The sequence below is a fragment of the Rhinolophus hipposideros genome (genome assembly GCF_964194185.1).
Source record: "Rhinolophus hipposideros genome assembly, chromosome: 19".
In the NCBI taxonomy this organism is placed as follows: domain Eukaryota; kingdom Metazoa; phylum Chordata; class Mammalia; order Chiroptera; family Rhinolophidae; genus Rhinolophus; species Rhinolophus hipposideros.
The window spans coordinates 3929948-3943154 of NC_138065.1; the positions used below are offsets into that span (position 1 = coordinate 3929948).

The 13207-nt window shown below is 39.4% G+C and overlaps 1 protein-coding gene across 2 annotated transcripts in view; it reads right to left on the reverse strand.

The window, feature by feature from the left end:
• The window catches only part of SNX27 (sorting nexin 27), a 63621-nt gene that overhangs the window by 19182 nt on the left and 31232 nt on the right, over nt 1-13207 (reverse strand). For both annotated transcript variants that reach the window (XM_081025521.1, XM_081025522.1), the window contains exons 3-6: nt 9109-9301; nt 7492-7556; nt 5833-5937; nt 3076-3154 (exon numbers count right to left, since the gene is read on the reverse strand). In XM_081025521.1, the coding sequence (XP_080881647.1) occupies nt 3076-3154; nt 5833-5937; nt 7492-7556; nt 9109-9301 (442 nt within the window). The remainder of the gene's footprint in view (nt 1-3075; nt 3155-5832; nt 5938-7491; nt 7557-9108; nt 9302-13207) is intronic.

Here is a 13207-nt window from a genome sequence, read left to right on the forward strand (position 1 = left end):
CTTGGCCTGCACCAAAGCTCCCCTGCCCCAAGAGGATCCAGAACTAACACACCTGGTGGGCAGCCTCAGACCACACCAGAGCACCACCCAACCACCTCCACAAATGATACACCCAAAGGGTAGACTCAGCAGGCACCAGAGCCCCGCTAAAGTGAATCCTGCTCCATAGGGTCACCCCTGCACAACAGCTCCTCCACAGTAGTCACAGCCAGTCCTCACAACCAATCAGCCAGAGGGTCAATCCCTCCCACTGATGTGCCAACAGCCACCAAGGCTCAACTACAACAGGAGGGCACACACAACCCACACAAGGAACACACCTGGCACACCCGGCTTAGGCGACCAGGGAGACTGTGTCACTGGGCCCCACAGGTCACTTAATACATAAGGTCATTCTACCAAGACCAAGAGACTTAGCAGCTCCACCTAATACACAGAAACAAACACAGGGAGTCAGCTAAAATGAGAAGACAAAGAAACATGTCCCAAATAAAAGAACAGAACAAAGCTCCAGAAAAAGAACTAAACAAAATGGAGACGAGCAATCTACCAGATGCAGAGTTCAAAACACTAATTATAAGGATGCTCAATGATCTCGGTGAGAACTTCAACAAATGAGAAACATAAAAATGGAGATAAAGGGGCCGGCCCGGTGGCTCAGGCGGTTGGAGCTCCGTGCTCCTAACTCCGAGGGCTGCCAGCTCGATTCCCATATGGGCCAGTGGGCTCTCAACCACAAGGTTGCTGGTTCAATTCCTCGAGTCCCGCAAAGGATGGTTGGCTCCGCCCTCTGCACCTAAGATTGAACACAGCACCTTGAACTGAGCTGCCTCCCGGATGGCTCAGTTGGTTGGAGCACGGGCTCTCAACCAAAAGGTTGCCAGTTCGATTCCTCGAGTCCCACAAGGGATGGTGGAAAGTCACCCCTGCAACTAACCCCTGCAATTGAACACGGCAGCTTGAGCTGAGCTGCCGGTGAGCTCCCAGATGGCTCAGTTGGTTGGAGCACATCCTCTCAACCACAAGGTTGCCAGTTCCACTCCCGCAAGGGATGGTGGGCTGTGTCCCTGCAACTAGCAATGGCAACGGAACCTGGAGCTGAGCTGTGCCCTCCACAACTAATACTGAAAGGACAACTTGAAGCTGAATGGCACTCTCCACAACTAAGATTGAAAGGACTTCAACTTGACTTGGGGAAAAAAAAAGTTCTGGAAGTACACACTGTTCCCCAATAAAGTCCTGTTCCCCTTCCCCAATAAAATCTTAAAAAAAAAAAAAAAAGGAGATAAAAAACATAAAAAAGAAGCAACCTGTCAGAAATGGAGAACATTGTAACTGAAATGAAGAATACACTAGAGGGAATCGACAGTAGATTAGATGAAGCAGAGGATCGAATCAGCGATTTGAAAAATAAGGTAGCAGAAAATGCCCAATTGGAACAGCAAAAAGAAAAAAGAATCCAAAAAAACGAAGAGAGTTTAAGGGGCCTCTGAGACAACATAAAGTGTACCAGCATTCGCATTATAGGGTACCAGAAGAAGAGAGAGAGCAAGAGATTGAAAACCTATTTGAAGAAATAGTGAAGAAAAACTTCCCTAACCTAGTGAAGGAAATAGACATACAAGCCCAGGAAGCACAGAATCCCAAACGAGATAAACCCAAAGAGGCCCCATACCAGGACACATCATAATTAAAATGCCAAAGGTTAAAGACAAAGAGAGAATCATAAAAGCAGCAAAAGCAAAGCAGTTAGTTACTTAGAGGGGAGCTCCCATAAGACTGTCAGCTGATTTCTCAACAGAAACTTTGCAGGCCAGAAAGGAGTGGCAGGAAATACTCAAAGTGATTAAAAAGTTAGGACCTACAACCAAGATTGCCTTATCCAGCAAAGCTATCATTTAAAATCACAGGGACAGATAAAGAGCTTCCCAGACAAGAAAAAGCTAAATAAGTTCATTACTACCCAACCAGCATAACAAGAAATGTTAAAGGGACTTCTTTAAGAAGAAGAAGAAAAACAAGATACAAAATATGAATAATAAAATGGCAATAACTACATATCTATTAACAATTTCTTTAAATGTAAATGGATTAAATGCTCCAGTCTAAAGACATAGGGTGGCTGAATGGATAAGAAAACAAGACCCAAGTACCCATCAATAGATGATTGGATAAAGTAAATATGGTACATATATACAATGGAATATTACTCAGCCATAAAAAAGAATGAAATCTTTCCATTTGTGACAACATGGATGGACCTCGAGGGTATCATGCTAAGTGAAATAAATCAGACAGAGAAAGATAAATACCGTATGATTTCACGTATATGTGGAATCTAAAAACTAAAATAAATGAACAAACCAAACAGAAATAAACTCATAGATACAGAGAACAAACTGATGGTTGCCAGATGGAGGGGTGTTGCAGGGCTGGGTGAGAATGGGGAAGGAATTAAGAAGTACAAATTGGTAGTTACGAAATAGTCACAGGGATGTAAAGTACAGCAGAGGGAATACAGTCAATGATACTGTAAAAATTATGGATGGTGACAGGTGAGTACTAGGTTTATCGGAGACATCACTTTGTAAGTTATATAAATGTCTCATCACAATGTTGTACACCTAGAACATAATATTGTACGTCAACTGTAATTGAAAGATATAAAATGATGTTTTAAAAAAGCTACTCTTAAAAAATCTACACAAAGCACAAAGTACACTAAAACAAGTTGTGGCTAATTAGAATACCCCTCTTTTTAAGGGTGTTTCATTGGAATATATGGATTTTGAATCGCTAATTTAGAAGACCCTCATGAGAACATCTGCTTCACTGCTGGGTGCCAGTAATTTACAAAGGAGGAAAAAGGATCAGCAGTCAGCAGATACCCTCGCTTCATGGGATTCGTCCGACCTGCTTCTTAGAGACCATCCCGATGAGCGGGCTGTCCCTTGTCTGCCAGCTCTTCTTCTCTAGGCAAACCAGTTCAGTCTGACAGTTTCTGGGAGCTTCAGTCTGACAGTATTAGAATAAAATACCTCCCAATAAAACTTAATATTACCCACTGGCACTTACCAAAGGAATGATTAATCACTTCAAATAAGGCAAAGTAATTCACCGTCGTACTGTCCATGCCGACTTTTGCTGCAATAGCCTAAAGTGTAAGCAGGATAGATTAGTTGGTTTCAGGGAAACTAAATCTGGCAACAATGTGGGAAAAGACAGTTGTACGCACATGGAGGGTGAGAAGGGAGGGTTCTGCCATCTTGGTTTCACATGAACTAAATCCATGGTCCACGGCTATTTTGCTTTGTATGTATGTGTACACGTACACACACATACATATGTATGAAATTAAAGGGAAAAATACCTGTATGTGATTTAAACAGCTATGATTTCTGAGTTTCTCCCCTCCAATTCAAGCAGATAATAGTCTCTCCTTAAATATCAGCTTTACTCTCTGAAATATGACTTCTCAAGGGTCTTTATAAACAGCACTTACAAGAAATGTGCTTGGACAGATCTTAGGAAGATAAGGACAATTCTTAGGAAGAAAGGCAATTCTTAAATATCCAGTCTTGTACATTCCGCCTACATTTAATATAGGCTGCTAACATACAAGATCTATGCCTCAGGTTCTTGAGCTTCAAATACTGTTTATCAATTTTGTTCATGTTTTACAATATCTTCTTGCTTATTTTTCAGATGTTCCATGTCAGGCTAGGGACCTCAATTTCCTAAGAATAACCATCAATATCCACATGGAAATAGCAAAATGTTGGGACAGGAGAGGCATTTTAAACATGTATCAGTCCTTCTCTCCAGGAACTAAGGTCCTAACATGACAAATAAAAAGAAATTGAAAGACACCACATGCAAATAAATGAAAAATTGAAATTATATACAAATAACAACAAAACACAAACTAGTAGAACCAGCATTCCTCTTCAATCCCTATATATATATATAAGGTGTTAAGTGAAGAAGATGAAATCATTGATTATTAGTGTCTTAGTAAACCAAATATGATTATACTTTCTTCCCCTCTCTGCTCACATATCAGACCTAGGTTCACCCCTGATAGGAGGTGGGAACTGGAATTACTGTTACGATGACTAAGTTACTATTCTTCACTGCACTGGATAGAAACTGAAATGCTCTCAAGGTTTGGAGAATGGCTTGTAGCTAAAGGTCTCCATTATAGGGTGAGGGGGAAAGGTACAAAAAATAGTAGGCCTTACTAGAGAAATACTGAAAAAGAAAGAAAAAAAAAGAAAACAAACCGAAATATCAGCAAGCTATAAAATTTTCCTTACAATCATACATACCACACTTGACAATTTCAGAGATACTTGAGATCCTGCACATAACCTTTACCATGGTATACAGTGTATGAGGAAACGTATGGGGATACATTTTTTGTGTGCCACAAAGAAGAAATAAGTATTCATGTCCAAAGACCTGCTAGTCTCACTCAAAATATTGATCAAATCAGGATGAAAGACCAATAAAAAGGCCTAAAAGCAACACCCATCACCCAGACATAATCTTTGAATACCATTTCTCACCGACAGGAAACAGGGCTCCTTGGGGAAATGGCTGATTAGAGATCTAGCACAGGAAATACACAGAGTTCCTTACAGAAGAATTCTAGTTAGTAAATGTGAGGAAATGAGAGAATTAGAAAATCAGCACTTTGCAACCCTTAGTGAGATCACTGGTGATAGACTCATTTGATAAAAGGTCAGTGGAGAAGTTCACAACGGAAAGATCAGGTTATTACCACCTAAACCTACTCATTAATCATTAAAAGTGGATAACCAGATACTGTATACCTCCTGTTGAGAAGCAATATGAAGTCTATAACATCAATTACGAAGTATTTTTATCAAAAAAGCTGAACTTGAATCTAATCAAGTCTGTAGAGCAGACGTCCATTTTTAGAAAATATAAGGACACAGAAAGACATATTAAATGACAAACAGATAAAAGAAACAAACACGTAAATTCAGAATATGGGGTATTTCAACAGGACACAGACCCACTTTCTGCAATAAAACAATAACGAAAAAAAGTTGGGAAAGGGAAGAGAGACTAACCTATTTTAAAACAAACATCCTGAAATCTATGTAATTTTACTAACAATTGTCACCCACTAGATTAAAAAAAAATAAAAACCATAAAAACCAAATCTGACATAAGGACCTTATTTATTTAGACCCTGACTTTAACCAACCAACCAACTATAAAAAATCACTTTTAGATAACTGGGAAATTTTGACAATCAATTTATTAGTTAATAACGAGAAATACTGTCAGATTTTTTAGGTTTGATAATGGCTTATATAGGTTTATATAACGGCTTTTTAGGTTTGATAGTGGTTATATAAGAAGAATGTCCATATTGTTCAGAGATATATACTGAAATACAGGTCTAATAACATGAAATTTGTTTTAAAATATTTAAACAAAAGGGGAAAAAGGACATGTAATGCAAATGTGGCAAAATCTTGGTGACTATTAAGTGTGAGGGATGGACACAGAGGGTCACAGAACTATTCTGTTTTCAGGTACATTCTGAAGTTTTTTACAATTAAAGTGGGGGGAGCTAATCAGAACCACCACAACCTGGGATGTTTACTGTACTTTCTTTCAAGGAGGACCAGGTACTTTCACAGGAACAATAACAGCATCAACCACAGTAGCTAGCATTTAATAAACTTATTATGTGCCAGATACTCCAAGCACTTTATACTCATTAACTCATTTCGTCTCTCTTCCTTCACTTTTATACCACACAAAGTCAAGTCTACTTGTCCCAGTTTACTTTACCTGATATACTTGGTCTGTAGTACTGTTCTTTTTAACCCTGACTGTAACTGTCGTTCCATCTGGTAATGCTACTCTCAGTTCTACGTCAGAGACACCATTGTAGTTCTGGGGAAGAAGACACAGAGAAAGAATTTAAGACCCGGCATAGCTTCGTTCTTCTTGTAGCATGCTAGTTAGACAACCACCTAAACATGTGATAGAGCGAAAGTGAGCGCCAATGAAAAGGGGTAGAATGACACCTTATAAGTCGATAATACATTTACAAGTCAAAGCTGACTGTGGGGTACAGCAGAAGTTAACCTTTAAGATGATCATGGAAGAAAGAAATACGATGTTGAAGCCAACAGATTCACATTTTAAAACAAAACTTGTGTGAAACAGTCTAGGTCAAACACAGATGAGATTTTTGGCTTGCTTTCAAACACTCTGAACTCATACATGATAAAAGAAGACAACTGAAAGCAGCTGCAACAAATACTCTCTGGTTTTTTGTGGTTGGGTATGCCCGACTGGCTCAGGTAGTGTCCTACGCTCCTTTCTGACCCGGAAATAATCATGACACCTTGAAAGGAAAAACGGGTGAAACTCAGGAATCTGAGCCTGGTGCCCAGTTTTCTTCTAACAAAGAGTAAATCATTCTTACCCTCCTTGATTCAAAGGAAGTCCTTCTCTTATTGCTTTTGATGATGAACACATTCCTCTAACCTTGTAGTTTTTGACCCTGTCATTTTTATTAGAGAGGAACAACTATTGAGGAACAAGTCCATCTTCATTTACCACTTTTTTAAAAAGTTCTATTCATTGCTTATAACCATCTTAAGCATTACTTTGTTATAAGCCCTTGTCTGCAAGAAACTTAGAACTTAGTTGGGAAAATCAGACATAGATGTATAAACTAATCAGTGGATAACACACTATTTAATATAGTGGCATTACATATTCTTTCTTGTATTCAATTAATATTTATTAAGCACCTACAATGTGCTTGACGCTGCACTAAGGCACTGGGAATAAAAATACGATCAAGATTTAGCTCTTGTTCTGGAGATCTCATAGCATGGTGACCTGGAAATTTGCTAAGAGGGTGGATTTTCAGTGTTCTCACCACGAAAAGAGGGAAAGGAGGGAGAGGAGGAGGGAGGAAGCGAGGGAAGGAAGAAAAGAAGGGTTAATCAGATGATAGGTATGTTCCTTAGTTTGACTGTGGTGACCATTTCGCGATGTATACATACATCAAAATTATAAAGTTGTACACCTCAAAGATATATAATTCCTGTTTGTCAATTATACCTCATAAAGCCGGAAAAAAAAGATTTAGCTCTTACCTACAGGTAGCCACACTGTAGTAAATGAAAAATATAAAGCGGTAATCTGACTAAATGTACCAAAACAAATAGAGAATGAGACAGCGACAAGGCGAAACTTAAGTGGCGCTGACTGCAAAAGTTCTTGGTGGAATGAAAAACCAATGACATAACAGGGAAGGCTTCAAAAGAAGGTGGCCCGAGCACTAGATCTTGAAGGATATGTAGGACACATAAACAAAGGCAAAAAAGTCATTTGGAGAATTTATGGCAATCCACTTCATAATCAGTATCTCTAATTTATTCCCCCCACAAGGAGCCAGGGGGTGAACCGTCACAGTAGGTACTCACTTACCTCGTCTGACTCCGACAGGAACTCCTGCATGATATCACTCTCGCCAATGACTCGTATGGAGCACACTGCAGAAAACAAAGACAGAATCTGGAGTGAGGCCCCAAGGTCAAGAACATATCAAGACTGAAGGGCAGATCATAAGCACCAGGCGAGGCTGAGCTAGGATGCCATCCCTCACACATGTGCCATCCCTCACTCACATAGGACACAACAAACGTTCATACAAATATGAACTAGAACAGGGGACTAATAGGATGTACAAAGATGAAGCTTTCTAAAAATCTTCAGTATAGTCACCCCAAAAAAGATAAATAAAAGTTCAGTCAATCTAACTGTAGTCTTGTGTGAACTGTTAACAAGAAAGACAATGGAGTGAGCGTAAGATCAATTAGAAATAAACCAAACACAAAATTGAACTACAAAAGGAAAAATATCTGTCTGGCCTCGTAACAGGCCGGTGAGAGAACCACAAGCATGCAAAGCCACTTTGGGGAAATGGGTAGGTCATTACGTATTAAGCTGCACACATATTCTCACCTCACTGATTTTAGCTTCTAAACAACAACAAAAAAGAAAAGAAGGGAAGAAGAAGGCAAGCAGGCAGGTATGTAGCTAATCATCTAAGTCTAAGAAAGTTAATTTCCTGGCATTCTCATGAGGATAGTACATTACACTGATGATTTTACTTCATTTTATTAAAAAAAAAAGAAATTCTGCCCTTTCTCATTTCCCAAGGGCTGTGTTTGGAGGCCATTCCATCTTAGAAAAAAGCTAAAAACAGATGACGAAGTTTCACTACTTCTTCGGGGGAAATGATTTTTCTTCAGGGATAAGGTTCTCTACCAAAGTTTAAAAAAAATTCAACTAGGTCAATTAGTTCTTATACAAGGACACAAGGACACAGAATTACTAAATACCACGCAAGACTGTTATTCCATTAAATTAGTATTTTAAAGGAACACCTATTGCACGGCAAGCAAATCACGTTAACTCCGTAATGTAGCGAAGTAAGGTCTCTTTTCTAACCACAGAATGAACTATCTTATTCACATCTAACGTCTTAGGTAGACGAATGCTTTGGCACCCACACCCACAGATTCCTACTGTGTTGTCTGGAAGTCCTGAGGTCACAAGTCAGTTTCAGTGCTTCTACCTATAACCTGTTCAGAATAAGTTTGCCTACAACTCACCAAACCTATCCATGGACAAGAGGAATAAGGAGTTTTCAAGTTGGCTATGCCATGGAACCGAGAATCATTTTAATAAAAATGTTTTAAAAACTGCCCACTGAGTTCCCAAATCACTTCGGCATGGTGATGAGTCAGTCTGTATGTGTTTACTGGCAAATAATATAACCCTACAAATAATGCATCAAAAACTAACTATGCATTTTTCTGTTGTAGTTATGTGCTCAGTGAGTAACAAAATAGGCTATTGATCTCTGCACTGGACATTTCGGTCTTGGCTTACAAGCTCAGATCGCTCGACACCTGCAGTCAGAACCCTGACTTACTTTCACTGTTGAGTTTCAGGAGACTTGGCGCTGCAGTTCACGCACGGCAGCATATCCCAGAGCCTAGGTCTACTCAAAATGGTAGCGTTTACTGGCCCGCTTACCTTTTTCTAGATATTCTTCCAAGCCCCGACGCCGGGCATCTAACTGCTGCTCTGATAAAGAGAACGGCCACTTCCCCGGGAGTCGGGGAAAGGTGAAGTTGGCAAACTCTCGCTTCAGGTTCTGGTGGAGGATGGCAAACTCCCGGTACCGCTTAGAACACAGCTGCCTCCCTGCCATGTAAACATTGTATACCTGGGGAGCAGGAAGGAGAAAGTAAAGCCCATTTACTACAAATGAAATCACAGACGCATCAAAGGTCAAGCTCAAGTTGATACTGGCTAGGTATATTCTGTACCCACCGAGCAGAGGGCATGTTCAAGGTCACTGTAAAATAAGACCTCCTTTGAATAAGCATGTCAGAAATTCCATGTACCGAAGAGGGCTACCCCCTTATTTTTGCTATTAAAATTACCTCCAACATACTGTTTTAAATGTCTTCAGAGGCAATTATCAGCTTTTATGGGTGGCTTTTATTTTCAGAAAGTTAAAAGTCATGTAAAGCCAATGTGGTAAATATAGTGAATGATCAAGCATGCAAATTTGGAGAGAGATGTAAAAAGCTAGGGCTGATTATAAAGCAATGTGACGAATATTTGTGTGTGGCCCAAACTCCCAAAGAAAAGGTCTAAAAATGATGTAAGCAATTGTGGCATTTTTGTTATCAAAAACTCCTTTCCTGAAATCAGATATCCCAAGTTTTGTTCCTCTCCCTTCCGTCATTAAAATGGAGTTAATAAAAAGTTGAAGAATAAATGTACTCTAAGGACCTTCTCCTAATAATAAAGACTAATAATTCTCATATAGAAACAGGCAGACATTTTTGTTCACAGAGGCATACCAAGCTTCTAGCCCAGGACCTGGCACATAGTAGGCACTCAGCAAATATGATGACAAAATGAATGAACACAGCTCTTGAGTATGTGGCCTTATAAAGTGGCAGAACGTGAAATCGAAAAACATCAAATAATCCAAGTTACTTTGTATTCTCAGAACATATTTAAAAATGCAGAGAAGGGAATTTTAGCTCCAAATCATATTTACTGGCTTAGCAAAAATCATTCAGAATTTTACATGTGTACAAAATAGGTCACCTACTCATGTCATCAAGAGATAATCACCGAGAACGTATAGGCCAGAGCCTTTCCTTCAAGCTCAAGAAGAACCTTCCCCACGCTTGTGTGGCTTAGGAAGTATGAATTAAATGCAAAAATAAACTAATTATTCATTCCAAACGTCTCTCCCACAACTCTCCTGTGATCCCTCCCCCATTAAAAGCGAAGCCTCTAATCCCTCTCAAACAGCCTCCTGGGACATGCACGTAAGATCCTGGTCAATGACTTTTCTCCCTGTGATTACGACTCAAGTATGTATCTGATTGTAATGAATCACACATATGACCAAGTATTCCCGGCACTACTTTCGGAAGTACGAAAGCACGAAAAGAGCACCGGTCTTCCCCCCAACAGGACCACACGTTCTCTCAAGGGCAGGAAGTTTCAAGACGTCTTATCCTGTCAATCTGGTCCTGTCTACTTACTTCTCAAACTAAAATTTGCAAATTTCTCAGTAACATCACCATGGCTCAGCTTAAAAAGCAAGTGCACAAGCTATTAGTGTTATAAACCAGCCTGAGTTCCTCACACAAGGACGGAGGTAGGGAGGTAAAACCAGCTGGCAGCATCTACTGCTGGTTCAAAGATACCCCCACGTCTTTTTCCAAGGCAGAGGACAGTGGGTCTTTCATTATGCACAGGAAAACTAGGACTGCGTTTCCTCCATGGTGACCACTTGAGTGGTCTGAAGTCCAGTAAAACATTTCCTAAGACAGAAAGAAGCCTACTTAAGAGGGCTTTGTGGCAATTGCAAAAAGAAACCCTAAAAATTGACTTCCAGTTTCTTCATCAGGTGAAAATAGTAACATCAAATAGGATTTCCCCCTTCTTCCCCCATTTAAATGTGAAGTCAAAGGGAACAGAAATATAAAGAGGACGCCTGACAGTTCAGTAATACTTTAATAAAAGTAGAAATGGCCTCCACAAGACCCAAACCGTTTTAAAATTAACTGTACTTAGCAAATGAGAAACATACAAAAAGAGATCAAAACAGAGACTGCTTTGTTCTTGTCCTTAAAATTAACCAAAATCTATTAGTATTCATTTCCTTAGTTTGGACATGCTTATTTGCGAAAACAAAAAACAAAACAAAAAAAACAGGCTGATTTACTTAAGCCCCAGCTGAGGTCCTCTGCCTAAAAATCATGAGTATACATGGTCCATGAGAAATAACAGTCTCATTACAGAGGAGAACATCCATCAGAAAATATATTCTCTGGACTTGAAGGGGAATGTAATCAAATAGGAACTAAAGACGAGCCCAGGCAAGCAATGCTTCTGGGACCTTCCCATTTTGATTTAAATCCTCACATTGGTCGGCTCATTCATGGCATTAGGTGAAGTCAGTCTAGCTTTCTACGAGAGTATATTGAATTGAACGATCACTGGTCATTCTCTTTTCCAACTGGCCATATCCTAAGACTTTAAGTTGGGGTCTCAGACTGCAAAGCCAGCTGCCTGAGGGGACAAGTGCCAGCCCCCCTGACATCCTCTTTGCTGATGTCTCTGTATTTTGCAAGTCAAAGTTCCAAAATTCAGCTTTGAAATAAGTTCTAAATTCCTCATTATGTAAATGTTGACAACACATGCCATGCCATGCCATGCCATTCCTCTCTACCCTCATGACTCAGTTCTGTGAGATGAATGCAAGATGGTAACTGATACATTCTGGCAAAGAGCACAAACCACTGCAGGGAAAGCAATTCTAGTAACATCTGGGCCATAGTGAGTAGCAGAAACCGAAATCCCAGATGTCAGAGATCTTTGTTTTGTTGGTTCCTTAACCACCACCTACAGATTTCTTAACGCTTTTCAATGATAATGTCTCATTTGATGTAGCATCGGAGTACTTGAATGTTCTCATTTCCTCAACCCTCTAGGAAGGACAGGAACTGTGCTACTGAACACACAGAAGAGAATCTCCTTATACAATCAAAAGTGATTAGACAAAAAGTAGAATGATGACATTTCAGCCATGGCAATATCACCCAAGCTCAGCTTCCAAATGTTCAGTAGATACTGAACTGGTTCATGCTATTGATCTAGACGAATCTTCATTGCATATCACGACCCACAATGCCACCCTGCCATTTCATCTGGGTTTTAGCAGAAAATTCCTTGGAAAAAACACTTTATTTGCTATTCACAGGCTACCTATAACAGCAAAAGGAGATGTCACACTCAGCTGATTTCTGGATGAAATCTCAGAGATCCTAAACTAAGGGAATCTTCCCAAACGCTGAAATATTTAGGCTCCTTCTTGGAAAGAAAAAAGTATTAAAGGCAACAACATGCTCTTAAATAACTTAGGCTTATCGTGTGTAAATGTGTGTTTTCCCTAATGTGACTCATAAAAGGTCTCTATTACTTTTCTTTTTCTTTATTTGGACCTTAGGTATACAGAACTGGATTAATCATAATTCTTGGTTCATAATACAGTCTCATTCTGATGAGCTCTTTGTTTGACTATTTGATTAGTTATTTTTAATCCTGTAAAAAGTAAACTAAAAGCTAAGACCTTGACAATAATTTATTTCTAACCATATAGTCTCTGCCTCCTTCATCCCATCCCTGCTTCCCTGATCGCCAAAATTATCATACTCAACTATATTCATCATTCCCTTGGTTTTCCTTTTAAAGTTTTTCTGTATTTATGTGTAATCCTTAATTTTTTATTTTAATTTTTAAAGGGTACTTTAGTTTTATAAAAAGGTTATCATGTAGAATGAGACCTTTTAGGACTTGTTTTTTCACTTAGTCTCACCACAATGTTATATACCTTTTGCGGTTTATCGTTGTATATAACACTTTGTTTGGTTTTCTAAAAATCTGTTCTGCCATTGATGAGCATTTGGGTTGTTTCTGGGTTTAGCTATTGCGAACAACACGGCTACAAACATATGCATACAAGCCCCGTTGCACACATGTAAGAGATTCTCCTAGGGTTCCATTAATTTACACTTTCAGTAATATTAAAGAGCCTCTT